The sequence below is a fragment of the Alternaria infectoria genome (assembly GCF_024043175.1).
Source record: "Alternaria infectoria strain BMP 0036 chromosome Unknown scaffold_19, whole genome shotgun sequence".
Taxonomy (NCBI): domain Eukaryota; kingdom Fungi; phylum Ascomycota; class Dothideomycetes; order Pleosporales; family Pleosporaceae; genus Alternaria; species Alternaria infectoria.
This window is the reverse complement of record NW_026250708.1, coordinates 264553-291818: the sequence shown is the minus strand read 5'-3', so window position 1 is coordinate 291818 and position 27266 is coordinate 264553. Positions and strand designations below refer to the sequence as shown.

At 52.8% G+C, this 27266-nt stretch overlaps 11 protein-coding genes across 11 annotated transcripts; 7 read left to right on the top strand and 4 right to left on the bottom strand.

Moving 5' to 3' along the window:
• Positions 1-367: 367 nt before the first annotated feature.
• J4E92_008862 (uncharacterized protein) lies at positions 368-1612 on the bottom strand (the record flags this gene model as incomplete). Its single annotated transcript, XM_051500212.1, has 1 exon — positions 368-1612. One exon carries the CDS (start codon positions 1610-1612, stop codon positions 368-370), a length of 1245 nt encoding a protein of 414 aa, XP_051349600.1.
• A 488-nt stretch (positions 1613-2100) lies between these two features.
• On the top strand, positions 2101-6969 carry J4E92_008861 (uncharacterized protein; the record flags this gene model as incomplete). The annotated part of the gene is made up of 4 exons (XM_051500211.1): positions 2101-2299; positions 2388-5943; positions 5992-6571; positions 6619-6969. The coding sequence occupies 4 exons, from the start codon at positions 2101-2103 to the stop codon at positions 6967-6969; spliced, it is 4686 nt and encodes a 1561-aa protein (XP_051349599.1).
• Positions 6970-7663: 694 nt separating this feature from the next.
• On the top strand, positions 7664-8718 carry J4E92_008860 (uncharacterized protein; the record flags this gene model as incomplete). Its single annotated transcript, XM_051500210.1, has 2 exons — positions 7664-8000; positions 8063-8718. The coding sequence occupies 2 exons, from the start codon at positions 7664-7666 to the stop codon at positions 8716-8718; spliced, it is 993 nt and encodes a 330-aa protein (XP_051349598.1).
• Positions 8719-8964: 246 nt separating this feature from the next.
• Positions 8965-10149, bottom strand: J4E92_008859 (uncharacterized protein; the record flags this gene model as incomplete). The annotated part of the gene is made up of 2 exons (XM_051500209.1): positions 8965-10037; positions 10089-10149. 2 exons carry the CDS (start codon positions 10147-10149, stop codon positions 8965-8967), a joined length of 1134 nt encoding a protein of 377 aa, XP_051349597.1.
• Positions 10150-13351: 3202 nt separating this feature from the next.
• Positions 13352-14661, bottom strand: J4E92_008858 (uncharacterized protein; the record flags this gene model as incomplete). The annotated part of the gene is made up of 3 exons (XM_051500208.1): positions 13352-14164; positions 14343-14555; positions 14611-14661. The coding sequence occupies 3 exons, from the start codon at positions 14659-14661 to the stop codon at positions 13352-13354; spliced, it is 1077 nt and encodes a 358-aa protein (XP_051349596.1).
• Positions 14662-15336: 675 nt separating this feature from the next.
• J4E92_008857 (uncharacterized protein) lies at positions 15337-16504 on the bottom strand (the record flags this gene model as incomplete). The annotated part of the gene is made up of 2 exons (XM_051500207.1): positions 15337-16244; positions 16294-16504. 2 exons carry the CDS (start codon positions 16502-16504, stop codon positions 15337-15339), a joined length of 1119 nt encoding a protein of 372 aa, XP_051349595.1.
• A 179-nt stretch (positions 16505-16683) lies between these two features.
• J4E92_008856 (uncharacterized protein) lies at positions 16684-17256 on the top strand (the record flags this gene model as incomplete). The annotated part of the gene is made up of 1 exon (XM_051500206.1): positions 16684-17256. One exon carries the CDS (start codon positions 16684-16686, stop codon positions 17254-17256), a length of 573 nt encoding a protein of 190 aa, XP_051349594.1.
• A 1980-nt stretch (positions 17257-19236) lies between these two features.
• J4E92_008855 (uncharacterized protein) lies at positions 19237-19833 on the top strand (the record flags this gene model as incomplete). Its single annotated transcript, XM_051500205.1, has 2 exons — positions 19237-19680; positions 19744-19833. 2 exons carry the CDS (start codon positions 19237-19239, stop codon positions 19831-19833), a joined length of 534 nt encoding a protein of 177 aa, XP_051349593.1.
• Positions 19834-21367: 1534 nt separating this feature from the next.
• On the top strand, positions 21368-22190 carry J4E92_008854 (uncharacterized protein; the record flags this gene model as incomplete). The annotated part of the gene is made up of 2 exons (XM_051500204.1): positions 21368-21503; positions 21553-22190. 2 exons carry the CDS (start codon positions 21368-21370, stop codon positions 22188-22190), a joined length of 774 nt encoding a protein of 257 aa, XP_051349592.1.
• Positions 22191-22379: 189 nt separating this feature from the next.
• On the top strand, positions 22380-23140 carry J4E92_008853 (uncharacterized protein; the record flags this gene model as incomplete). Its single annotated transcript, XM_051500203.1, has 2 exons — positions 22380-23053; positions 23107-23140. The coding sequence occupies 2 exons, from the start codon at positions 22380-22382 to the stop codon at positions 23138-23140; spliced, it is 708 nt and encodes a 235-aa protein (XP_051349591.1).
• Positions 23141-25186: 2046 nt separating this feature from the next.
• J4E92_008852 (uncharacterized protein) lies at positions 25187-26539 on the top strand (the record flags this gene model as incomplete). The annotated part of the gene is made up of 1 exon (XM_051500202.1): positions 25187-26539. The coding sequence occupies one exon, from the start codon at positions 25187-25189 to the stop codon at positions 26537-26539; it is 1353 nt and encodes a 450-aa protein (XP_051349590.1).
• Positions 26540-27266: the final 727 nt, after the last annotated feature.

Sequence of the window (27266 nt, the reverse complement as noted above, 5' to 3'; positions counted from 1 at the left end):
TTGCTGCTGGTGCCTGAGAAGTTATGAGGGATGCAATATGGAATCACCGGCATCGCGACACGAAACCGGAGTCTTCTCGGATGAAATAAAGAACACTGAGACGGACTGGCACATGGAGATGGAACTAGAAATGTGCATATGCAATGTACGATTAGAACTGTACAAATCTATAAACTCAAACTTTCAACACAGTAATCCGACCCTCAGTCGACCAAAGTCTCGTACTAGTGTCGCCAATTAAGGGTATGCTGCTTTTGGTATACATAACTCCGTGTTCGCCATACTCTTACACGCCAAGGCGCATATCCTCTTTCTACTCGTGAAAATGCTTTGCGAATCGTCTCCCATCTATATCCGGTTATGACGCTCAGTCCTCAAACTTGAAGCCCTTGCCGCCAGAGGTGTCAATCATGCCACCCCTGTACGAGCCCCTCTTTCCCTTGTTCTTCTCCTTGGTGAAGCCCTTGCCCTTGGTTACGATCAACTTGGCGTGCGCGCGGTCGGCGTAATCGTAGGAAACGTAGGCGTTGCTTGCGAGGTTGGGGTCGACTACGACGTCGGGCTTGATGCGCTGGAATCGGTTCTCGACGTGGCTTCGCTTTGACTTGGGGGCGTCTTGTGAAGGAGAGCCGGCCTTGCGCTTGTTGTTCTTTGGCTCGGGGGATGTTGCTGGCAGAGTCTGAGACGAGTCGCTGCCAGAGGCCTTGCGCTCGAGCGCGGCGGGTTTCTTCTCATCGTCGCTGTCGGAGTCGGAGGAGCTGTCTGAAGAGCTGTCCGAAGAACTGTCGGAGGAGCTAGAATCGCTTGAGGACGAGGGTGTGGCAGCCTTCTTTCCGCTCTTCTTGGCCTTCTTCGTCTTGGCTGGCTCTTCGTCGGAGGAGCTGTCGGAGGAGCTAGAGTCGCTGGAGTCGCTAGAATCTGAAGAGTCCGAGTCGCTTGAAGCAGACGATGACGAGACTGAAGCGGCCTTCTTGCTCTTCTTCACCTTCTTGTCCTTCTTCTTCTCGGCTTCTGAGTCGGAGCTGCTGTCGCTCGAGGAATCGCTGTCTGAGTCGCTGGACGAGGAGTCGCTGGAGGCATCGGACGAGTCGGAGTCAGGAAGCGGGACGTTGGCGGGCTCTTCTTCAGAGCTGCTATCGGAGTCGCTCGAGTCGCTGGAGGAGGAAGCGGAGGAGGAAGACACGGATTTGGCCTTCTTCGCTTTGGGTTTCGCCGGCGCGCTTTCCTTCTCAGATTCAGATTCGGAATCTGAGCTGGAGCTGGAAGAGTCGGAGCTAGAGTCGGAGGAACTCGATGAGCTGGAAGCGTCGTCCTTCGCAGCTGCCTTCTTTCCAGCAGTCTTCTTGGCCTTCTTTGGCTTTGCCTCGGCCTCAGACTCGCTGCTTGAGTCGCTGCTGGACGCGCTTTCCTCAGAGTTGCTGGCCTCAGAATCGTTGTCGCTCATGGGCGACGCACACCATCGGTCAAACTCCTCGTCAATCTTGGTGACAGCATCCTTCTCGCCCTTCTTCTTGAGGAACTTCTTCACCAGCTCAAGCTGGGGAATTTCTGTCGATGCAGCCTTCTGCTTCTTGTCGCCGCTAGACTTCTTAGAAGCCTTCCCGGTAGCCATTGCGCGGTACGTGTCGTGTTTCGTGGATTGCGGCGGTGGAATAGTGGTGCAGGCGTGAAAGGTAGCAGACGTCGCGCAAGAAAAAAAGTACGGTAGGCGGAATGGTTCAGCGCCCCGGCTGCGCTAAGCCCCAAACGTGATCCCTGTCCCGCGCGCCTGCCGTCTCATATGGAGTACACGACGCCAGACGTCCCTCTCCGCACACCACCCCATTGCCTCTTTTCACTCGCCGCCCACATTCTTCCCTCGAACGGCGCACTTGGCAGCACTTGTCCCGGGACTACCGCATTGAGCACCCCGATTGCTCCTCACCGCCGCTCCACCCGTCGACGTCGCATCGCCCGGCCATCGCAAGACTCATTACCACCTTTCGCGATTCATGGCAGCTCCCGGAGGTCCTCTCGCTAGCGCCCGGCGGCAGTAATCGGCGCATCGTTCACCCACGCCTTCAACTACCCCATCGGCCTTGCAGATAGCCGCACAGCAGAATGGAGGGGAGGCCACGCAACTACACCAACGGGGCGGGGGACCCTCGAGCTCCTGCCGGCCGCCCACCTGGCAGCTCGAGGGGGGCGCCTTCTGCCTCCAGCTCGACGCCCTCTGGCATGTCGCGCGCAGAACGATTCGACGACGAGCGGAAGAGAATCACCGAAAGCTGCTTCTCCAAGACGGATGACCAGGGTCAGCGTACGTGTCTACATCAGTGCCCGCGCATCTTGGGATATATGCTTGGCATACACCTCTACGTGCTATAGCATCGACTGACAGACCCAAGTCCAGGAATCTTATATTACCCACATCCGCGTCCAAGAAGATGGCGGCTACCCGCAGTCCCCCCCACCGCCGAGCTCGGCCCCGTCGAACAAGAAGGCGCGCATTATCATGATATCAGTGCGAAACACAGGCAGGGTGAAGCTGCACAAAGCCAGGGAGAACGCCAACGGGTCCTTCTCCATTGGAAAATCCTGGCCTATGGAGGAGCTTACTGCTGTCGAGAACTACACCCATCTCAATCCTACCAGTGAAGAGGAGGCACAGCGGAAGCTATGGGCTGGGGAAAAAGGCTTCACTGTGACCATAGGCAAGCCTTACTACTGGGAAGCGGGCACGGCAAAGGAGAAGGAGTTCTTTATTGGAAGTATGGTTAAGATCTACAACAAGTACACTAAAGGAGACTTTCCTATCCTGACAGGATTCAGCGTGACCGAGCTGAACAGTCTGACCAACGGACAGCCGCATCTCGCGACACAAGAAGGCCGGGCCGCCGCTGCCAGTGGGCAGGGTGGTCAAAGTCCGTCCCAGAAGCGACCCGGGCCACCAGATCAAAGACCAATGCCTCCAAAGTCACCTGGACCACCACCGAGAAGACCTGGCGAATCTCCGCCTATATCTGACGGGAGAGCGCTTCCACCTGGCCCAAATCCAAACTTCCGGAGACCTCCTGGAGAGCTAGGGGGGCCACCAAGAAGACCAGGACGACCAGACGATTTGGGTAGACCAAGTACTGGAGATGACGCCCGTAGGCCTCCGCAATTCATGCCGAATTCAGTCTCGGTCGCGCCATCTATGCCCGACCTTCGCCAAAAGCGGTCAATGGACCCAAGCATTCGCTCTCGGCCTAGCGGCGATAGTATGCGGCCCCGTCCTGGCCAGGGACAAAGCCCTATCCCACCGCAGTTCGCGTCTCGCAATTTGACCCCACAATCTTCGAATTCTGAATTCGCTGGTCGGCCACGGACACCGGATTCAGGCAACTTCCCAGCAAGCTTGAGTCCAGGGCGCGGACCGCCACGTGAGGATGCGCAATCGCAACGGTCGGAAAGATCCCTTGACGAACCATCATTGGACGGCGCACCTCCAGGTATGGCGCCACCAGACCCACGCAGACAGAACGGGTACCCCTCGCCTAGGAGAGATCCGTCGCCCAGGGGTCTCAGGCCTGGAACAGCCCAAAGCGCTGGTCGACCAGGTACAGCTCAGAGCAACACCAGTTCAAACTTCACACGAAACGACGACATGCCGCCAGAAGAACCGCCCCAAAGGAGAAGGCCACTCATGGAGCCCCGCCCGTCACAGATGTCACAAAGAAGTGTCGATAGCCAAGGCGCAGAGCCACGCTCAACATTCCATACGCCTTCAGGCTCGCCTGCTCCACCACTGGAAGTACCGCCGCGGAGACGACCTCAGGAGATACCCGAGAGACTGAAGCCCGTTTCTCAGGAAAACATCGCGCCTCCCGCAGACCCACTGCCTTCTCGACCACCACAGCCTACGCCTCCTCCCACATCACCCCTTCCACAAATTCCGACTGCGCCAATACCAGCAGCGCCACAAGCTGAGGAAGAAGTGGCGCCCGCAACACCACCAACAGCACCTGAGCCAGAACCATTAGAACGCACCAACTCAATGCCTGAGGATCAAGAACGCCCTGGCCTTGGGCCAATGGTCAAGAAGCCGCTGCTTAACGATAATGCGGCGACCAAGTTCCGCAAGGCAGCAGCGGCGGCAGGCGCATTCAAGCCTCGTGCCGGCGGAGCTGCTGCGAAGCTCTTCAATAAGGAGACGAAAACAACCGATGAAGCAGACGGCGTCAGCGCAGTGTTTGTGCCCCAGCGGCCAACACCAAAAGAAACACCAAAAGAAACCCCTCCAGAAGAAGTCGAGAAGAAACTCGAAGAGCCCCCCAAATCCATACCAGACAGGTCATCTAAAGAGCGACTGCGCGTTAGTACCGAGGTGGTTCCGTCTGTTACAGTCTCAGGCCCAGGTGATCGCACTGTGGCTGGCGCTGTCCAAGAAGTTGAAGAACAGCCTGCTCCCCCACCTCCAGAAAAAGCAGCGTCAAGGAACATTGAGCCTGAGCCCGAGGTGCGCCGAAAGAAGCGCCGGTCCAACCAACAGATTGTCAACATATCCAAGCTTGGTATAGATCCGAATATCATCGACGAACGGGGATTGGAATTTGAGAGTCTGCTGACTGAGCTGGGATGGGGAAACAACGAGCTGTCCGCCAAGCACATCGAGTCTCTGGAGAATGACATCAAACGTGAAATCGCCCGCGTGGAGGCAGGGAGCTGGCTAAATCACCTGGAGCAGAAGGACGATCGCGTAGAGGCTGTTGAGCGCATGTTGGACCGCGCAATCGCTGAGTGCGACGAGCTTGAGGGTTTGTTAACCCTATACAACGTTGAGCTGAGCAGCTTGAACGATGATATCGCTTTCATCGAAGCACAGAGTCAGGGTCTGCAAGTACAAACTGCGAACCAGCGTTTACTGCAGCACGAACTCCAGCAGCTAGTCGACACTATCTCGATCACATCAGATCAGCTGGAATCATTGAGACGCGCTCCTATAGGCAAGATCAACGGACTCAAAGATATTGAGTTTTCTTTGGTTCTGCTTTACAAGGCACTCATTACAATCGACCCTTCTTTCGTCGCCGGAGCTCGACAAGGCACGATCAGCAGTGGACCAGGATTTGGTAATAGCGATTTGGCAACGATGCAAGCTCTGCAAGAGAAACGAGACAGGTACCTCAATGAGGGCTCCATGTTCCTCGAGAGGCTCAAGAAACATATGGAAATCACGTTCGGCGCAGCCTTCCTATCGACGAAAGATGCACTTTCGAGACTCGATGATCAGGGATCTGAGCCATCTCTGAAGAGGAACGTAGAAGCGCATGACGCAGGCCGAAACGAGTTGTGGATGTTGAGCCCAGTCATGCTGTTCGCGAAAGAAATTGACAGGGCAGCATGGGACTCACTACTACGCATGTATCAGACTCAAGCAGCGCAGGTGTATCAACAAGAGGTCCGCGACAATATCTTGGCATGGAGACGTTTCGCAAGAAAGCCCACTGGCGAGGAGCAAGAACTGCTCTTTACCGCACAGGAGAAAGAGCCGGAAACTACCTCCACATTAGGTACGGCAAGGAAGCTGACCGTTAAGCGAAGTCAGACCCTAGCTCGTGGCCTAAGATCAGCGTCTGGGGACAAAGATGGCAAGGCAAAGCCAGCGGCTCAAGATGGCAAATTCCACGCATTCAACGTCTTCGCTAGGATCCTAGAAGACACCGGTCCGGTTCTTTTGACGGAGCAGAACTTCATTACTGAATTCTTCCATGCTACTTCAACTGACTCGCTTGACTTCCCCGAGGCCGTGCAAGCCGCGCCCCCTGAAGCGCGTCGTGGCCCCAACCTCTGGATCCGCAAGCAGTTCGAGGCGGACCGAGCCATGGCAAAACATGTCATTGGTGTCATGGAGGAGATCTTTTCCTTCTGGCCCTCTGAGATTCAGAGTCTTGTGGACTGGGCTACCAAAGCTGATCCTCTGTAAGTCATATTTACGTTATACATTGCTCGCTTACTGACTATTCGTAGGCAAGGTGTAGGCATTCTTTGTGCTGTCGACCGGAAGTTGCTCGATATCGCAGAGACGGACCAGGACTTCTTGACAAGGAACCTGCGAAAGATACACGAACGTTTGCAAGGGCTGTTCAGCCGTTTCTTGGACGAGCAGATACGGGCCATTGAAGATACGAAGGTCAAGATCAAGAAGCGCAAGGGCGTCATCTCGTTCATGAAGACCTTCCCACACTTCTCCGTCGCTATCGAGAACATGTTGCCGCCTGCTTCAGAATACGGAGACAAGTTGGAAATCCGCGACATGGTCGACGAAGCGTACCAAAGAATCAACAAGGCTATGTTCGAGAGCTTGAAGGTCATCGCCAAGGAGTCGCCCACCGTCATGGCTTCCCAAGGACAGGGTGATCCTGAAGACAAGGAGGCGCTCAACTACCACATCTTACTCATCGAGAACATGAACCACTACATGGAGGAGGTTGATGCCCGTTCTGTCAATGTTCTAGAAGTCTGGAAGGGCAAGGCTCAAGACGAGTACAGCGAGCACATGAGTCTGTATGTCGATGCCGTCATCCGGAGGCCACTGGGCAAGCTGCTGGTAAGTAAACATCCTCATCCTATACCACTAAATCTAACATCATCAAGGAGTTCATCGAATCAACCGAAACCCTCCTCTCCCAACCTGGCGCAAGCGCCCAAGCCATCGCCCAACGCTCCTCCCATTCGCGCTCAGTCTTCAAGAAACTAGTCCACTCCCACGACGCCAAGGAACTTCGCAAAGGCATTGAAGCCCTCAAGAAGCGCGTCGACAAGCACTTTGGCGACGCCGACGACCCGACTATCAGCCGCGACCTCGTCTTCAAGGTCCTCAAGGAATGCGAGAAGACATACAACAAGGTATCAGAGCGCATGACGACTATCAACCAAGATGTATATAGTGGGGAAGTGGAGATTGATTGGGGTACTAAGGAGGTCGAAGCCGCGTTCAGGAGATAGAGTCTTCGGAAAAGTGGGAGTCGGCATCTTCTCGGGTTTGTCGTGTAGTGTCAATTGTATCGCTGTGTTGTTGCTGGTGTTTGTTGTTGTGTTACTAGGATTTGTGTGTTGGAGTGTTTTGCATTGACGCGTCTATGATGGAAGGTGTTGGGGATTGCATGGCTGGGTGCTGGGTTAGGTACGCGGCTTGCATGGTGTTTCGGAGCGGCGCGAGTGATTGCGAATGTATCGTTATGCCTTCGGGCTCACATCTTTGCAATCATACCTGCACTATTGAAATATCCCAAGCTTCGCACACATTCTAGACTGCAATGCAGTACGTCAACACGCATCCTTATGCACGTAAGCAAGCTCTCGTATCCTGAATGCGAAGCCCGCCGGCGTCCGAACGCACCGAGCCCTGCGCGCTATCCGGAAGCTTACCGTCGGACCCCAGTCACAAGTGGAGGGTAAGCGAGGAATGACGGCATCGATCCTGACTACGAGTCTAGATCGCCAGGCGCTTTGCAACAACGGTATGCGCCGGATGAAGCGCCGATGATTGTGTTTGTTGGGTAGGAACAGCTAGGCATCCAATGCATTGAGGTGCATAAGAGTTCCTGAAGATCCTCCCGGTCTCCGATTTGAGGGTTATATGTTGGGGTGCGCCGAAGTTTCTTCAACCGCATTTCTGATTTCGAAGCTTTGCGGCAATATGACGCTCCTGCAAACTTTACTTCGCGCAACTGCGTTCAGGAACCCGCTTCTACGTACTCTTGTTCCTTCTGTTGCGCTCGCATACGGTATTCAAGCTGCCGTCGCTGTTCCCTCCATCGCGGCGCAAACAGAACGGTACTATGACCTCTCCGGCAGCTTCACATACCTGTCCTGCACAGCGCTCAGCTTAGTCCTGCCCTACATGCGCGCCAGAGCCGCAGGCACCATCACCGGCGGTATAACCGAGTATTTCAGCGCCCAGGGCCTGGGACAGGGCACGTGGTGGTGGAGACAGGCGCTTTTGAGCGCTGCCGTGGGGATTTGGGCTACGAGATGTACGTTCGCCTGTTAACCCGCAACTCGAAGAATGAACGAAGTACTGATAATGATTTGATAGTGGGTTCATATCTCTACAAACGCATATCCAGCGACGAAGGAAAAGACTCGCGTTTCGACTCCATCCGGACCTCCCCACCCAAATTCCTCGTCGCCTTCTTCGCTCAGGCAACATGGGTCTCCCTCTGCACTCTCCCCGTCATTCTAGTAAACTCCGTTCCTCGTTCTGCTTACGCAACCTCACTCCTCGGGCAAGCCGTATCCTCAAAACCATACCTAACAGACATCCTCGGTCTCGCCATCTTCGTCTTCGGCCTTACCTTCGAAGTCGTCGCCGACAGACAAAAAGACACCTGGGTCCAAGGCAAAAAGCAAAAGAAACATTCCGAAGAGTTCCTCACACACGGCCTGTGGAGTAAATCTCGGCATCCGAATTACTTCGGTGAGGCGACGCTGTGGAGTGGTATTGCGATTGCGGCGGCGGGGTTGCTGGTTAGGCAGCCGGCGCAGGCGGCGTTGGGGTTGAGCGGGGGCGTTGGGGGACAGGTGCTTGTGGCGGGTATGTGTGCGGCTAGTCCGGCTTTTGTGAGCTTTTTGTTGCTCAAGGTTAGTGGGGTGCCGTTGAGTGAGGATAAGTATGATAAGAGGTATGGGGAGAGGAAGGATTATCAGAAGTGGAAGAGGGAGACGCCGATGTTTGTGCCGAAGATTTGGTAAGCATCGACGGCCAGATGGCTTTTTGAAGAGCTGGAACCGGTCGGAGTTCTCAACTGCTGTGAGATCATGAGTTGCGATGGCTAGGCATGGGCTATAAGAGACAAATGTTATCATTGAAGACCTGCTTCTGGACGATATGAAAACCAACTCCGCAACAAGCAGACTATTACGAATTTTGTACATCAAGAAGACTATCCACATGGCGGCATTGGTAACCGGCCTTCGTAAAAGTCTTTGCTCTTCACCCTAAACCTGTATTTCCGAGAGTGTCAGTTCTTCGAAGCCATGAAGCGGCTCTTCCGTATGATGTTCAACCTCCGACCACTCGATAAGCCGCTGTTCAAAGTCGAAGTCTGTTCCGTACGCTTCGTGGATATCAAGACAGATTTGTTCGACATCCGCGTTGGGATCGACATCAAAGTATGTGAGCCTCTTCACATGTGAAGACACAAGTCCGCCCTTTGGAACACTGCGTAATCGAGTGCTGTAATAAGCGCGTACTTTCGGCGCACTGATTGCACGAGGTTGCTCCAAGCGGTCGTATCTTCGTTGGATGTATTGATCCGGTGGAGCGTAACGGCGAGATGAAGGGTATCCGCTTGCTTGCAGAGGCAATCTGCTCAGGTCGATCTTCTCATGGACTAAAGGCCTACGGTTAGGTCGGATCCACGGTGAACGATGGGCCATCTCTGTGTGGAGGGTTTCTTCTGGGGTGTCTTCTGGGATGTCATAGCACTTTACGCTATACCAGCCGTGCTTATCCTTCAAAGCAAACTTCACCTCCTCTGCAAACCGATTCCACGCGACTCTTGTGTACAGGTCGCGCGCCGGATATGTGCGCTTCATGACCTCAACGCACGAACGCAGACTGTACGGTTCCATTCCTTCACGATGGGAATCCTCGTCCGTTTCCTCTCCCACCCGGACGCTTCCCCCAGTTGTAGCATCGCATACCGAGTTCACGTACTTTGGACGCACTCTCTTTGTGCTTCCATACATGCGGAACCACCATTCGTTCCATTTATCGTACCATTGGTGGATTCTGGGGACTGCATCGACCAAGGGGGGCAATATTTCGGATTGCCAAAAACCATAAGGTAATTGAATAGGATGACCGCTACGAATGCATTCGAGTTGGTGTCGGCGTAGTGCCTCCCAATGGTAGATTTCTGGTAGATCGCTGCAGTCGATGGAATCCGTAACGTATACACGGTGAACAAAGATAAAATGCCGCCAGTCTTGTTCGTCTAACACATCGAAGAACACCTCGATCATGCGTACAACTTGGCGGAGAGTACTGAGCACAGTGGGCTTGACGCCTGTTGCAGAATTAGCACAGCACAAGATGAGCAAGGACTTCGAAGACAAACCTGTGTCCGCATCGGCAACTGGGTCGGGTGAAGCAGAGCCATCCTTGTCCGGAGAGAACATGGCTTATCGCTGTACGTGCTGTATTTAGTCCGTCTCTTTGCGGGATACTGAGGTCTAGCTCGTGCCAACTTCGGGAAGTAGAAAAGCTACCTGGGTATGGTTAATTCGTACTAGTGATGCTGGGTAGGTAGGACTTGAGCATCGAGTAACTGGCCTCGATGGGTCGTACATATACCTAGGCACCGTCCGTTGAGGTAATGGTAGCATCTAAGCCAGGCAGACCCTTTGCGCCTGCTGCCTAAAGTGCGCGTGTGTTGAAACCAGAGGCGTTTTTCTTGGCAGCGGTTAAGTATTCGTTGGCCAACGCCAGGTCACTGCATGATACGGAATGAGCCAATCGGGATGTTTGAGCACCTCGTCGTTGAATCTACGGCTCTGGACCGCCGCGTCAGTGCGTGGTGCTCATGGAAGTCCTATGGCCGATGATTATACCAGATACTGGATGTTTTACGTTCTTTTCAAGTTCCGCGTCGGGTCGCGGCACATCAGATGATGTACGGTGAGGAATAACTGCGGCCAAAGCCTTCGATCAACACGCAATAAGCCTGATGAAGACTACCTGAGAACACGATGCTGCACATTGAGCACATAAATCTCCCAAACGGCTGGAACATTTTCCGATATTAGTTGATGTAGTCACTGCAGCCTTTGACTGATCATGCGACATCGTATATGAGGCATGGCGTGCGTTCGGTCAATGAATTAGGTAGGTACAGATGAAGCCGAACGGCTGATGGTGAAGCGAGACCACGTGGCACCTTGAATAACGGACAAGGGTTGCTGCAGGTATCAGGATCAGAGATCTGCACTCGGATGGCGACCAATAAAGCTGGCAATCACTCAGCGGTGCAGACCGATATCAGCGACTAGGCAAACCCTTCTCTAGCTAGTGCGATAAAGCCGATAGTTGTCAGAGTTGACATTACTTCGCTTGGAAAGTCTCATATGGCTCCACGACTACCTAGGTATCATCTCGCAAGAGCACCTTCCACATGTTCCAGTCGTCAGGGCTGTCTTACAATCGCGACACGTGTCTGCAAGGTCGTACCGCACCGAGGTACCTTAGAACCCCAGTATGCCCACGCGTTCATTCGAACTTCCTATATTCAGTTCTTAGGAGCCTTCTCTACCTTTTGTAAGGCTGCCTGGCTCATCACTCCAGCTTCCACCAGTGCTGCGACTGCATCGCGAATCCACGTCTGACAGTTCCGTATCTCCACCTTCTTTCTCGGTACCTACCCCATCCAGTCAATCAGCCATTCAATAAACGACTTAGACATAAAAGTCTCACCTTACTATCCGCAGCAACCAAACTCGGTCCCGGCGGCTTTACACCCAGCACAACCTCCTCAAGCCTATCCCTCGCAACCTGGTCAACAGACCACTTCCCATCACCCGTTACGTCAACGACATGCTCGTCTGCAACGTCACCCAAGGAGATGAGTTGGTGCCGCCGGCCATCAGCGCCAAGCTCGTAGTTGCGTTCAAACTCTATGCTAAACCCGCTTGCTGCGTCGCCAGTTGCGTTGAGATACGTTCCGGTTTGAGGGTCGCTAAACGAGAGGTGCGGGATCCAGAGACCCCAGTGCGCGGGGAAGAGAGGGGAGTTGAAGACGATGAGGTAGATGGGCCGGGGCATCTTCTAATTTTTGGGTTTGGGATGTGGAAGGATTGGTGTTGAGTGTGTGGTCGGAGGTTTTGCTGGCAAGCAAGGGGGTGCGCAGCGCTAATGCACTGTGCCGCCCCCGCGATCAGCGTTGCAGACTGCAGACCTGGATGTGTCAGACATGCTAGGCATCAGCGTTGTACTTGTATACAACAAGGATGATTGAAAAGATGGTTGTCAGTAAGTTAACTCGCATCTCTAATGTGTTGCGTAGACACTCAAAAGCGGCTTTCCGAGTTTCGCAACATGCCGGTCTTGAGCCTACCAGACTGGCTTCGCATGTATGTATTCCGCAGTACTTGGTATACTATATTAACAGTACCCAGTATCCTCTTAGCTCTTACCCTAGCCTCTTTCATACCACAACTCTATCGCACTATTGGCAGAAAGAACAGTTCGGGCATCTCAACAAATTACCTGCTGTTTAATCTCATCTCAGCAACTGAGCAATTCGCCTTCACGTTCTTCTACATCGTAGATAGTATCCGAGAAGACAAAGGTTTCCACCGCGAGCCCGTAACCATGGGAAATTGGATCGATCTCGCGCAAACAGTTCTAGTATTGTTGTACTGGCTAACATTGTATGCGCCCGTTTGTTCCCTTCACCCCCAGTTCGAATAGCACAGGCACTGATCATCCCCGCCCGTATAGAACATTGCTATATCTCCACTACCCCTCCACCTACCGCGACGTCTCAACAGCTTCCGCCATAACAGCCTACACAATATATTTCTTCATACTAATCTTCCCCATCATCCTCGATGCCTTCTACGCTAACGATATTTTCTGGTTTACCCACCTCATGTTCGCCTGGGCATGGCATAGCGCACACATCCTCTGCGTTAGTTGGATCGTACTCGGTCTGGGTATCGCGTCGTTTTTCTGGCAGGCGAGAACGATTCGTGCCGAAAAGAATGAGGAAGAGGAGGGGGACCAGAACGAGGGGAAGGAGGAGGCGCTGAGTAGAGTCGCGCTTGCAATGCAGGCGGTGGTGTTTGGCGTTATGGGCGTAGTATGGGGGCTAACCGTTGAGATGCCTTCGCGGTGGGAGTGGTACAACGGGTTTTTGGGGTGGTGGGGTGGCTGGTATCATTATTCGGGCTGGCTTGCTGTTGGTTATGTGGTGTTTGCGGGCGTACAGGCCGGGTTGCTTTGGGAGGTGACACGGAGTTGCAAGGCAGGAGATGGGGGTAGTGATGGTGAGAGGGAGCCGTTGCTGCACGCATGAAGGCATGTACGTAGCTTGTACTAGGGAACAGTGAACATCTGTGCTATAGTCTATATTGGGGTGAGATAGATGTTCATGAATTCATGAAGCAATGAAGACTTTTGTGTCTTTCGTTGAAGCAGATGTAAAATTGATACCTTTTTGAATGAAGGCTTACTGAACGGAGTGCTCTTTGCCATCTCCTCTGCATGTCACAGTTCGTTCGCTGACAGCTAAGTTTTGTCTTCCGATCATCAAACGCCTGCTTCCATACCCAGCAACTCCATCATGAACCGCTTGCACTTTTACCGAATAGCGTTACGTCTGCCTCACTCCTCTCGTTCTTCATCATCGTCGTCACCCCCCATCTTGCTATCCAGCATCAACTCTTCTTCCTGAGCCACCTGCAAAGCTTCCCTCCTCGCCCTCTCCTCCTCCGTAACCACCGGCGTAGCAACGCGCTCCCTCCGCGCAATAACATTTCCACACCACTTGATAGCCTCATTCCAAGCCCCCTGCATCTCCATATCATCGATCAGCACCCCGCGCCCCTTCTCTTCTCCCTTCCCATCAACACCCTTGATCAACTCCGGCAACCCTGCAACGACCAAATCCCTAAAGAACCACCAGCTGGGCAGGAAGTTCAACTTAGCCAGCGCGGCCAACTTGAGGGGCGAGAACATGGCGCTGTACTGGCAGGCGCGCTGGAGCATGACGACGTGTTTGAACGCGATTTGCCACATTGTGTGAGCTATATTGTCGATGTGAGTGGATGTTATGGGGGTGGAGAGGTTGGATGGGAGGAGCGTTGGCTGGGTTTGGAGGACGTGGCGGAGGAGGTTCTTCATCAGCTGGGAGGACTGAGCTGATTGGGCAGCGGTGGCAGACAGTGGCGCGGGTGGCTGTTGCGTGGTGAGTGTAGTGGAAGTGGACTTTCCTGGCGATGTGACTGCGGCGTAATGACAGATCTGGGATGGTATTAGCATGTAGTCACCTAGGTATTCCGTGTCATGTACTTCGTTCTTCACCTCCTCGATCTTCTGCTTCTTCGGCAGGGACTCGTCTCTGGTCTCTGCCTGAGCAGTACGCTTGTCCGCTCCTAAGGACTTGATCTGGACATCAGCCATCTTCGGTGAAATTCCCTACATTATTGTCAGTCTCGCTCCTGAGAACATCCCTGGCGGCACGCCAACCTAGGGAAAAACTGAACAGCCTGGAGCCTACGTTGACGTTGGGTCCCCTACTTGGCAAGGTTTTAGGTCAACGTAGTCTGCAGACCTGTTCAGTTTTTTTCTTGAATGAGGTGGCGGTTCATCTCACCTCGGCCTTGATCTTCCTCTTATTGTCCACCATAACCGTCGGCTTCACAGCAGAGATTTTACGCTGCTGCTGGACAACAACCTTCGGCGAGCTTTGCGCATTCGAGTTTTTGCGCTGCTGCTGAAGTTTTGGAACGGCTTGGGAAACGGATGTTTTGCGCTGCTGCTGGGACTTTGCGGGGACTTTGGGGCCTGGTGTGGGAGTGATGGGGCTCTGTCATTGTTAGAATCCTGCTTGTGGTTGTTCATGCTGTGGAAGCTCAACTCACCTTCCTTGCTGTAGGAGCCTTTTGGCTGATAGCCATAGTGATACCCGGCATCTTTTAGGCACGATGGTGTTGTAGTCGAAGAGGATGTTGGGAAACTTGATAAGACGCGTAGAGGACCTGGAAGGTCGGCGTGATAAGCGCGTTGTTTGCGAAAGACGGTTTGAACAAAAAGGGCGAGGTGAAATAGCGTGATATCAAGCGTGGAAACGCGTGGTGAACGTGAGAGTGAGTGTGGACTAGTAAGACAAGCCAGGGTGAGTGCCCACAAAGGGACAAGACGTGAAGTAGCCTTGACGTCGTAATGGCCTCAAAGAGGAGCTCAACTGTTTGGTCGACGTTGTTCCCGGTACCTAAAGGTGACGATCACATGTCAAGGTGAGAGAGCGGACGCTATAGTGCCTTGATGATGGGAACGAGGAGAAAGAGACAAACGTGGGCCTGGGAAGACGGCATCAGCTTGCGATTGCACTGGATCACGACATTCTGCGGTCGCGTAGTTCAGACGATGAAAAGAGTACGAAGACATGGATAGATATGAACGAGCCTTTTGATTTGATTAGCGAGGGCCAAGAGGTATACTAAAACATGCCTCGATGAAGCAGACTTTATTCAAAGCTCCCGAACCTGTGCTATGCAGCCTGCTGTGGTATATGATTCCGAGAACGCCACCCTTTCGTCGCCATATGCAGGACTTTCCAAGATCCACCTTAGGCACGGTCAGTAGTACTAAGCCCGTCCACGTGCCCGTGTCGCACGCGTTTTAGGCTTGGCTTTCGACTTCTTTGGCGCCGGCACTTCCTCCTCCTCCTCCTCAGAGTCACCAATATCCTCCTCCTCGTCGAGATTCATCTCCTCATCTTCACTCTCATCTTTCGCCTTCTTTTTGGACCCACCGCTCTTCTTCTGCTTCTTGCGGTTGGCTTCAAAAGCCTCCTCTGAAGGCTCCTCCATGGGTGTCGAGCGCTTTGAGCCTCGTGACTTTGGCGCGTATTTGGCCTCCAGCGAATCGAAAAAGTTGCCTGCCCGTGACTTCTGGCGCTGCTGAATCAGAGCGGCTAGGCCTGCCATGTCGTCTGTGCCGCTCTTCTTGCCTTTTGGCTTCGCCTTGGCTTTGGTCTTGCCGTTCGTGGCTCCCGACTCTTCTTTCTGTGCCTGCTTCTTGTCGAAGTCTTCACGTCTCTTCTTTTCGGCGTCCTTGGCTTTTTGACGCGTCTCGTCTGTCTCGGCTTCGTACGCGGGGTATGAGCTGACTGTGCCGTTCTCGATCTCCTCGTCTAAGATCTTCCTGAACCGATCGTCGTCCTCAAGGATGTCGGACAGCATGACCAGGTCATACACCTTGTTCAGGTTACCCTTGACCTTCTTGAACGCCTTTACCAGATCGCGACGCTCCTCTTCGCTACCCTTGTATTCGTTCGCGACGTTGTTGATAGCCTCCTCATTGACGACGTTCTCAAACTGCTCGCGGTAGAACTTTAGCCAGTTGAAGTCATCGTCGTCCTCCATTGTCTCGGCTGTGCTGCCAGTAAGGTCGTAGCGCCTGCGTCGGCGATCGTCGGAGAGTACGGCGTAGGCGAATGCGATCTCTTGGAAGGCCCTGTTGGCGGCTTCCTTCTCGTCGGGTGCAGCCTTATCTGATCATAGTCAGCGATGCACTCCACAATGTGTAGTAAGGGCACGAACCTGGATGACATTTGAGCGCCATCTTGCGATATGCCTTCTTCACATCGTCGGCAGTGGCTTCTGTCTCGAGTCCAAGAACCTCATACGGGTTGATGCTGGGCGGACCATCTTCTTCGTCCATGTCGTTCTCGCCTTCGCTCTCATTGTTGTTTACAAAGTCATCTTCCGCAGATTCCTCAGGGGACTGCTCTTTTTTCTGTCTTCGTGCCATGTTGTAGTGTTGTGTTATGGATATGGAAGTTGTGTGACTACTGACGGTCGACGCCTGCGTGAGAACGCGACGCGACCGTGAGCCCGGACTTAACGGAGCTAGCATACCAGACCCACTTTTCCCCAATCACCACCGGCCAGAACGCCAATTACATCACCTTCACTTTCCTCAACACCAACATGCAAGTCGACTACGACACAGGCCCTGTGCGAACATGGGACGGCCCGGTACCTCCAGCCGCAGGTCCAGATCCTAACGACCATCTCCAATACATGCGCCTGGCCCTTGATCAAGCCCAAGAGTCACCGCCGAAACCTTCAAATTTCCGTGTTGGCGCCCTGTTAGTCGATGCAGATACCGGGGAAATCCTTTCGCGTGGCTACACTCTAGAATGCGAAGGAAACACCCATGCGGAGCAATGTTGTCTCTTGAAGCTTGCTCAAGCACACGGCTTGCCTGAGGAAAGAGTTGGGGAAGCATTACCATCAAACACCGTCATCTACACTACCATGGAGCCTTGTAATCTTCGGCTTAGTGGTAACCTTCCATGCGCGGATCGGCTCATTCGAACGAGAGGGAAAGATGGAGAGCAGAAGATCAAGAAGGTGTATCTTGGCGTCAAAGAGCCGGAGAAATTTGTAGGCGAGAATGCGGGACGGAAGAAGCTAGAGGAACACGGCATTGAGTGCGTTCATATTCCAGGGCTGGAAGAGAAAATATTGAGTGTTGCTACTGCGGGTCATGAACAGTAACTATCTGATCTGGAAATGACATGATAGATACAAGAATACAATCCCTGAAGAGGTGCGCTCAAGGCGCAATCCGCACACCATTGACATCAGCTGCTGTGCTGCCTCTCCATATCCGTATATACATTTCGCTCTTCTGACCTTAAAACCTCCAATTCCATGTCGTCCGCCTCTGTCCATTTCCACCGATCCTTCCCGTTCGCTGTGCCCTTCATCTTCATCTTCAGTTTCATTTCATACTTGAATCGCCTCCATTTGGTCTTGCGAATCTCTGATCGCTTAACCCTCCTTCCTGGCGGGGTTGCTGTATTCTTGGGAGATTCCGGTTGTATCGCGCTTACAGATGCGTTCTGTGCTGCCTCCATAGTCTGCTGATCCGCCGCGTCGTATTCGATAGCCATAGGACTGACAGCCAGCAGTGCAATGAACAGAGATGCAAATCGGCTTTCTCGCTTTGTGACTGTCTTTGGTGATGACGGGTCCGCAGCCGTTCCCTGGCTTGAGGTAATTGGCACGTCGTCAAACGGAGCGATCTGTCCCGAAGTCTGATCAATCCAGCTTTGCGGCCTCGAGGTAACGGGTGAATCCAGCGCGCTGGTCCTGCCGTTTTGCAGTCCAATTTGTGCCGAGATTTGTCGACTTTCAAGATTTGTGGCTATCGCACGCCCGCCGGCGACTTCAGGTGCTCGTCTGAGAAGTAATGTCATGTTTCTCTTTGTCCACAGGAGTAGGATCCCTAACAGAAATAGGTAGAAAATGGGTAAGAAACGAACAACGAACAGACGTGGTGATAAGACGTGCAATCAGTAGAAACTCAAGATAAACGAATATGAAAGTGCACGCTGGCGGACAGTTTTGGTGCCTCACCAGCCTATACCATTCTCACCGACTTTGCGCGCCTGGGTAGTTGCCCATTTCATAAGTCTTTCTAGAGAGAGACTACCTTTCGCCAAATGTTGCACGACCTGTCGGGCCAAATGTTATTGGGACGAAGGTTTCCTATCCCTTGAATTGTGCGGCTGAGTATCCCTGTCAACAATGACCCGACGTATCCATCCCGGTGACAAGCACAGAGGAGCTTTAGTATACAGGCGAACGAAGTCGCGGCCCATAGAGATATCGCATGAGATATCTCATCTATGAGAGACCTTTCATGTGATGGCTAGGCGACGTTAGCTGTTCTTGACGCCTTGAAGACCCCGCAGTCGCCCGGGCGGTTCGTAATTGAGACCAACAGCATAGATCGTTGTTTCTGCTGTGCTGTACGCTCTAATAATTAGATAGCTCATGCGCACTCCTGAACACTTCATCAGCAGAAGCCCTAGAGGAGACGTCGACCACTTCGAAGGTTGGTAGGAAGTTCAGACGGCTCGTGGTAATAGTCCAGGCACCAGCAATCGCCGGTTTTCGATAAATTACCCGATTCGGATCGTGCCAAGCAGCCCGCAACACCAACCATCTCCTCTGCTGAAATGGTTCTTGACTATCAAGCAGAATATAAATCTAGTTCAACATCTACGTCTACGTTCACAACCGGCTCTCGGGACAACCTAGCCCCTACCCCGCTACCTAGGTAAAGGCTCGCGTACCTCGACCCCCGACGCGCGAAGGGATCGCCCGCGAATCTCACCTAGGACCACCATTGCGTCATGACTTATTCGCATCGACCAAAATGCCATCACCTCCATCGATCACCACACGAATTGCGTAACCCTGACCGTTTTGTACCACCTTTCTCATGATGACGCGTGCCAAAATAATGCAATTGGATAAAGTCTAGAATAACAAAACGCCCCGTGGGCAAGTACATAGCCACCGAATACATTTACCTATAATAACCCGTCCATCCAATACCCTCTCTCAAGACTTCTTACAATGACATCTTACCTCCGCCCATTCGCAACACAAACGTACAACCACACACTACGTACTTTCACCAAACCAACCTTCTCCTCCCAGGTATCAAGAATCACAACCGCCAAAATGTCAACAAACCCCTCAAACCTCAAGATCGAGACGAAGAACGTCCAAACCGCCCCCGGCGTCACCCTCTCAGAGCAACAAAACACCATCGTAGGCTCCGTCCTCGACCTCTTCGCGGGCCGCCCCTCGCTCCCCAAACTGCAACTCTGGCGTGACGACGCCACCTTCACGGACCCCATTACCATCGCCGAGGGCCGCGAGAAGTACTCCGCGCAATGGTACGGACTGCAGAGTGCGTTTAGCGAGATTGAGAGGCTCAACCACCAGGTTAAGGATGCTGGGAACCCGATTCTTATGGATTTGAGGACGAGATATGTTATCAAGGGATTGAACAAGGAGCAGTTGATTCAGAGTGTTGTTGCTATTCATTTGGATGAGCAGGGCAAGATTAAGAAGGTCGAGGATAAGTGGGATGGCAAGTTGCCGGATAGCAGTATTGCGAACGTAAGTCACCTACGCAACTATTGTAGCACTGGTATCTGGATCGTATGCTAACTTCAGTTTCAGGCTTTCCGTCACTTGAACGCTGTCACCGTGCCCAAGTTCGTCGGTGTACCAAAGAACGACGAGGAGGATGCGAAGAGGGGAAACCAGTAGTTTTATGGTTATGTACTGAGTAATCTAGCGCCGCGTACAATATCGTACTGCGTAAACTCGTAATTCGTAAAGTCATTACAATATCTAACGTCTCTCATAACGCGCCATTGAACATTCTGCCGAGCGCTAGATGCAGGAACAGCGCAACTGCGCCGGCACCTACGCCCAGTACTTGCAGACTCGGTGCTCCTGCAACGATCAATATCGTGCCGCATCCTCCTTGCTCCGCTCTCGGTAGATCGGGCCCATCCATTGTGATTGTAGCGCAGAAGCCGCCTTGTACCTGGTCTGGGTTGTGGTATACGGTCGTTTGAGGAGGTGGTTGAGCGTACACGACAGCTGTTTGCTGCTGGGGGTATACGGTTACAGTCGTGACTTGTGCGACGTTTACTGCGCCTCCGCATTGGTTTCCGCTTGGGCAGCAGCCGATCAGTCCGTTCGAGTTGCCAGGCACGGCGCATGTGTAGCCTGATGGACAGCACCTGGGTTTGATAAGCAAGAGCCATGCCGTCTCTCAAAGTTCCTACTCACCAACTCGGTTGGTTGACATTGCTGCAGCTTACTGAGGCTGACGAAGGACAAAAATTGGTATCTTGCGCTACGACTTGCTGTCCGTCTGGGTTTACTATGTAAACAGCGCCAGAGAACGGCGCATTGTTCGAGATTTGCTGTGGTATAGCCTCGGGCTTTGCGATCGGCTCCGCGACACATAATGTCAATGTCGCAGCGACGAGGCTCCATGGCGCAAATGATCTCATCGCGTTGAAAGTCGCCGAGGCTGTCAGAAGAAGAAGCCGGGTAGTAGAACGAAAGTCTGCGACAACGAACGTCTAGAAATCGTAGAAAATGCTGCGGGGTTAGTATGCGACGAAAAGGCACAGCCTCGAAAAGATGAGAGATCAAAATCAGCAGTCGTCGGGCGCATACCGGGCTGCTACCCTGCCCTTAAGTCTGACCGGAATACCTTGGAAGCTCTCAATCGAGAGCTGGGAATAGCTCCAAGCTTGCTGCAGGTTGGGCTAGCTCGTCATGGACAGCTTCATGCCGGCTTAGCGGGGAGTCGCACTATTGGTAGCCTCGACGGCACCGAGGTCTAGTTCGCGGTAAAGTGGTCCCACTTGGCTGCTTTTTGCGATAGACCATTGTCAGGCATGATGGCAAAACGGCGGTGTTGAGGTGTGATGGGGCTACAGGTGGCCGGGTGGACCTGGTAGCATGCTTGCTGCCCATCCTGTATACGATGCATTTGCTGGCAGCGGGGCGGAGGGTTAGAGATACAGTTTGCTAGAGTGAAGGCCTTGATTGTTCCCTGCAATGCGATCAAGCCACAGTTCTTGGGAGCGGCTGCATCGGATGGCATCGCGTGGTGAGGTGCATGCAGATAGTGAACGCAAAGCGCCGATCTTCCGATGCGAGAGGATTGGGTTAGTCAGCTTGGCGTCGCAGGCCACGTGACAGCGCAGAGCAGTGGCGATGGGACGCGTCGCGTTTCTTGGTTCTCATCCCACCTTGTGCACCAGCAACACAATATGACATGTCAACGGATCCGCCACCGCGTCCCTATCGGCTATACCCCGCCTATTGTTTCAGAGCATCACCTACATACAATATCTGGGTGAAGCTCACTGCTGCAGATGTGCAAGCTCTTCGGTCTGAGAAGGACTTCCAAGGTAGCAGCATTTCGAACGAGTGCTATAACTATTGCTGACACGTGAACAGCCCAGCGCATTTATTTCCATCTCAATCACCCTATCCGTTATGTCCGAATCGTCGGCGTCGTAGTAGCAATTGATGACATCAATCTCAAATACACGGCCCTTACCATCGACGACGGAAGCGGCGCGACCATCGAGCTGAAGATCGTACGACTACCTCCCGTCGAGCACAACCCCGTCGATACTTCTTCGGACACGAAGATCAGCAACCTGAACATCGTCAGTAGATTCGGCATCTTCGACGTGGTAGTAGACGGCGAAGCCCTAGACATCGGCACAATCGTCAAGGCCAAATGCCTCATATCGGAGTTCAGAGGCGCAAAGCAGCTGGACTTGCAGCGCATATCGGTTGTCAAAACGACCAACGAAGAAGCACAGGCTTGGGCTGAGACCGCTGCCTTCAAGCAGGCAGTCTTGTCGCGTCCATGGCGCATAACGTCAGTCGAACACAAGAAGATCAAGCATGCGATCAAGGCGGAAAAGAAGAAAGAACAGGACAATGAGCGGCTCCAGGCGGAATACAAAGTCAAGAAAGAGGAGCGAAGGCTGGCGAAGGAGGCATACCTTGTGCAGAGAGAAAAGAAGCTTGAGGCTCGACGGCGGAAGGAGGAGGTCATGCTGAATAGCGGTGCTTTGATATAAGATCAAGGCCCCGCCAGCGTGTTGACGTAGCTGAGTGGATGCGGGGTTTGTGCGGCGCAGCACGTCGCCTCCCTTATCATGGTGTCTCTGCCTAATTCGATCTCACCAACTTTCGTCTAGACTTTCACCAACTACAAACAATCTCAATTCGATCGATATCGCATTTCGACACAGCTTTCCCACATAGCCATGGACGATGTCGCTGTTTCCCCGACTCCTCCGGACAAGCACTCAGAGGAACTGCTCGATGCTGGGAGCCCCTCCACGACCCTTGGCACGCTTCAGTACGACCGCATAACACAAGATCGCCACATTCGAGTCCTCGACCTGGATCCTGGCAGCTGGGATGAGCCTGTCACTTGCTCTTTAAGGACGGTTGATCTAGATGCCGACGAACTCCACTACGAAGCAATCTCCTATGCCTGGGGCGACCCTGCTGATCGCAAGACTGTCATGTGTAATGGATGCGCCGTTAGCACAACACGCAACCTGTTCGAGGCCTTGCAGCGCTTTCGAAGAGTCGATAATACGAGAACGCTCTGGGCCGATGCGCTCTGCATAAATCAAACCGATCACGACGAGAAAACCTACCAGGTCCGGTTGATGAGCTTCATCTACAGAAGAGCTGCTCGCGTGCTTGTATGGTTGCAACATGAAGACGATCACGTAGTCCAAGATTCCCTAAACGTCATGTGCCAGTTTGCGGGCAAAGAAGATCCCCATGGCAAATGGGGAGACATAGAAGACAATGCATACTACAAGAGTTCGGAGCTATACCAATGGCGTGGTGTCGCAGTGACCAGCGTCAGCGGAGATGAACCAGCGGAGATCGCTGATGCTGCGACTGACGCTTTGCGGCATATGTGCTCCTCACCCTGGTTTAGACGAGGATGGGTTATCCAGGAGGTGGCATTAGGCACCTCAGTGTCGGTATTCTGGGGGCACGCTGAAATCGACTTACGGCGGCTGAACGTTGTGTCTAGCGTTTGCATGAGCCTCCGTTTCCACAGGTTAACACGTGCGACGCTGAGTTTTCGACACCTCTTTGACCTGCGCATGTCACATCGTATCGGTTATTATCGGCAATCTTGGTTCACCCTGAGCTACATGACCAGGTTCTTTACTTTTAGTGAGCCAAAAGATAGAATCTATGGTCTACTCGGACTAGAGACACTCGAATGTGACTCTACAAAGGGTCAACTACTCGTTGATCCCGATTACAACATCGATATTCTGGAATGCGATCGCAGAGTGGCAGCTAAGCTACTTTGTGAGTGGCACGATCTCAGAGTGCTTTCCTGGGCCGGACATAAACCTGGACCAACCCAAGATTGGCCATCGTGGGTGCCAGACTGGAAGCCGTCAGGAAAGCACATGTTTCAAGATCTCGCAGGCTTTGACCGAATTAAGGAAAAATCGAACCTCACTGATATATCGGACACCATGAGGAGTGGGAACCACTGTATCAATATCGCAGGTCTCAGAGTCGATACTGTACTCCGGACGGTCGACGAACATGCGGACATGACAGACATTAAGGATGACTCTTGCGGACCTGTACGCCTACAAGCCTTGCTACGCTCCTTGGCTCATGTATACAGAGAGCCATGCATTGCCTGTACATTTGGAAATCAGTCTAAGTATCTACCGCTGCCCTCTTATCGCATGGAAAACCTTCTGGACAATTACCACGCGTTTATGAACAGAGATTTTACGCAAGACATGTACCGGCCTGTACCAGCAGGATCGAATCAAGATGATCAACGCTCTTCATTCACACCAAATGCCGATAATTTCTTCGAAACATGCCGGCGTGATAATGATGGTCACACCCTTTTCATCACCAACACAGAAATGCTAGGTCAAGGGCCCGATAATATACTCCCAGGCGATGTTGTCGTCGTACTACACGGCTCTGCTATACCTTTCGTCCTCAGACCTGCGAGCGATGGCCTTTGGAGACTTGTGGGAGAATGCTATGTTTACGACATCAACGAGGGTCGCATTCATAGAGAATGGGAAGAGAAAGGCAGCGTATCGGAAAAGTTCTGCATTTACTAGACCGCCGGTACCAGACAAAACTACTACTATGCCTGTCAAACGCTCAATCGACCTCATTGTACGAGTATGCAGACTAATCTCTCCCACAGACTGGGCATTTGGTGGCGATGCCTGGGCGTGGTCTTCGCTACCACAACTCCGCCCACATGGAGCAATCGCATGCCTCCTCGATTTGCGTCGACAACATCCAACGCAGCGCATTACGTTCAGCATAAGAGCTCAAAACAGCAGCGCAGAATGAGAAATGACACAGTCTGGACGCGCAGGTTGAGCTGTGACGTGGGAGGCTCTGGGTGATGGGACGGGAGTGAGTTGCTGCATGGTTTACCACCAGGACTATCATGGTCGAGATTAATATCAACAATAGGCGTCATATTGACCACGCTGAGCATACTTTCGCAAGTACTTGTTGCTTGCGACGTCTCGTCAAACAATAAACTCGGAGGGCCTTCGTGATAAAGAGGAGGGTCGTACGCAGTTCCAATCCCAACACAGTCTCGACGTCGACCATCATAGACTCGAAACGTCCAATATCATGTGCCATCATTGCTACACCGATCACATCTCGCGATTTACGGCCGCAACGGACGCTATCTTATCAGCTATACGGCCAATGTAGTGCGGTGCTTGCCCATATCTGGATGAATGTTAGGCTGCTCGTTACCTTCATTGTGACCGGGGAGGTCAGTGCGGTCTTTCGTATATACACCATCTCGTAATTAATGCCTGGCGCTTATCTTGCCCTTGTCAAATAGCCAACTCCTCGATCGTATTTTCTTGTTCCCCCTCTTCTGGTACACGAGTATTTGAGAGGCCCATTCTTAACGCGCAACCGCTTGTATGACAGACGACTAATCCGCCTACGCTCTGTTCAAGTCCAGCAGCCCGCCGCACACCACATTTCCTAGTACGTCGCGATTCGCTTCCTCGACCAGATGTACGGCTGCGATGAGTACTTCGACGACAAACTCATCGGTCGCATCTACCGACTCCGCGATGACCCGAGTCGCATGTTCTCGGTCTGCCTATTGCCCCCTCCGTCATCAAAGTTGTACCTTACATCGGAGCAATACAAGTGGAAAATGAGGGTATTGCCACCGCAGAAGAATGATCAAATGCTCAAAGTCATAAAGAAGACGATCATCGAGCTGAACAAGCAATACATGCTCTTTTGGCGCATTGGTCTGGAAGTGTCACACTTGACGATGAGCCCTCCCCTATGGCCCCGCCATTTAGAGGAGTACTCGACTAAGCTGTACGCTTTCAAGGAGAAGGATCAAGAGTTTCCGATGGCAGTTGAGACAACACTATCTAGAGGCTGTCGCGTTTTGACCGCGGATACCATTCTGGTACGCGAGAAAGATGACATGAACGGACCCAAACGCGGCATGCCGCTAAAGACATGGCTTCTCTCGCTGGTCAATAGTAGCAATCGTCTGGGTGAAGCTGGGTGGCAGCTCCAGCGGGGATGGTGGGCTTCGAACGGTCAGAACTTCCTCATCATGACGTTGCCAGCCGAAATACGCTGCGAGATTCTCCGGCAAATCTTGGGTGGCAATATCTATCCTGTTGCCAGAGAAAATCCGAATGTGTCAGGACCTGTAGTATTTCTGGGAGCCAAGAGCGGGAATATGCCTGTATCTCATTGGCCTGAAGTCCCACCGGCTTCCCGGCCAGATCCACCCAACTATGCCATCCTTCGAGCCAGCAAACAGATCTACAATGAGGCCCTGAAAGCGGCGTGGGAGGGTACAACAAAGCACTTTGCAGATGGACTTTGGCTGGAGAAAGTGCTGGAAGCACCAATTGCCCCATCTAACCATCGCTGGCTCACTCATATCCAACTCTCCATGAGTACAAAAGAATGCTTCCGATTTTTCGGGATTGACATTCACCCCGTCCTTCGATTGCCGCCGCTTGTACCAAAAGCTCGCTTGCTGCAAGGAATCGCTACCCTTAATAACCTCGAAATCGTATTTGGATCACCATACGTTCCCTATTCAAACCCTTGGTTTTCTTTTCCCAATCGCCCGCCAACTATAATGAAGTACCCGTGTCATAAGATCATGGTCGAGTGGGCGCTGATCTTCGCCTTTCCATACCTCAAGCACATCCCGAATGTTCGGCTCGCAGGCTGTATCAAGACCTGCACAAAATCGAAATGGGAACATATCCTAAGCAATGAGTACTACCTGCGGAAGGAAAGCTTCAAGACTCACGGATACGACCCTGCTATGGAGGCTTATGAGCTGTTAGAAGAACAGCGCCCTATGCACCGGCAAGTGTGAATCCGACTGGTTTCTGACGCTCCTTGAATTGACCGACTGTGATAGGCCACCGATATGCTTGTGCCCAGCTCCTTGCTCACTGGGACACGGTCCGACAGGTCTGAAAGGCTTTGACTATGACGACTCATACGTGCCGCCTCCACCACGGAGACCGCTGCCACCACCGCCGCCGCCGAAGAAGAGTGCGCCAGTTCGGCCCGGCCAACTCTGGTCAAAGGTTCATACGGTATGTCTACCAGCTCTCCAGCGAGAACAGGCTTTACTAATATCGTTGTAGACTGACCAAGACGTACGGGACGACTGATCTCATATCACACTGGTCTCTTGTATTGATGGAGCGGCAGAATAGCGCAACATGAAATGGGTGGGTGTTCACGTTGCACCATCTCACATACGGTCGGGCGACGCATGTTTCTCTCGGTATCTTTTTGTTGGCCTGTGTCAGTCAGCGCAGGCTGAGAAGCTGACGGTGTGGGGAATGGGACAAAGCGTTGGGCAAGACACGCTACTCGGTACGTGGCGCATGGGAAGGCGTACAGCTCGTAATTGTTCGATACGAAATGCTACCTCTCTATTCAGTGTCTCTTTTCACATGCTGAGATGTATTCCGGAAAAGTGTTGGGGAGGTTCCGACATCGCTCCACTGAGGTTGCTGGATCAGGCGAGTAGGTTCACGTGGAAAGTAGGAGAAGCTGCGAATGATTAATCACAGCAAACACCAGCATGC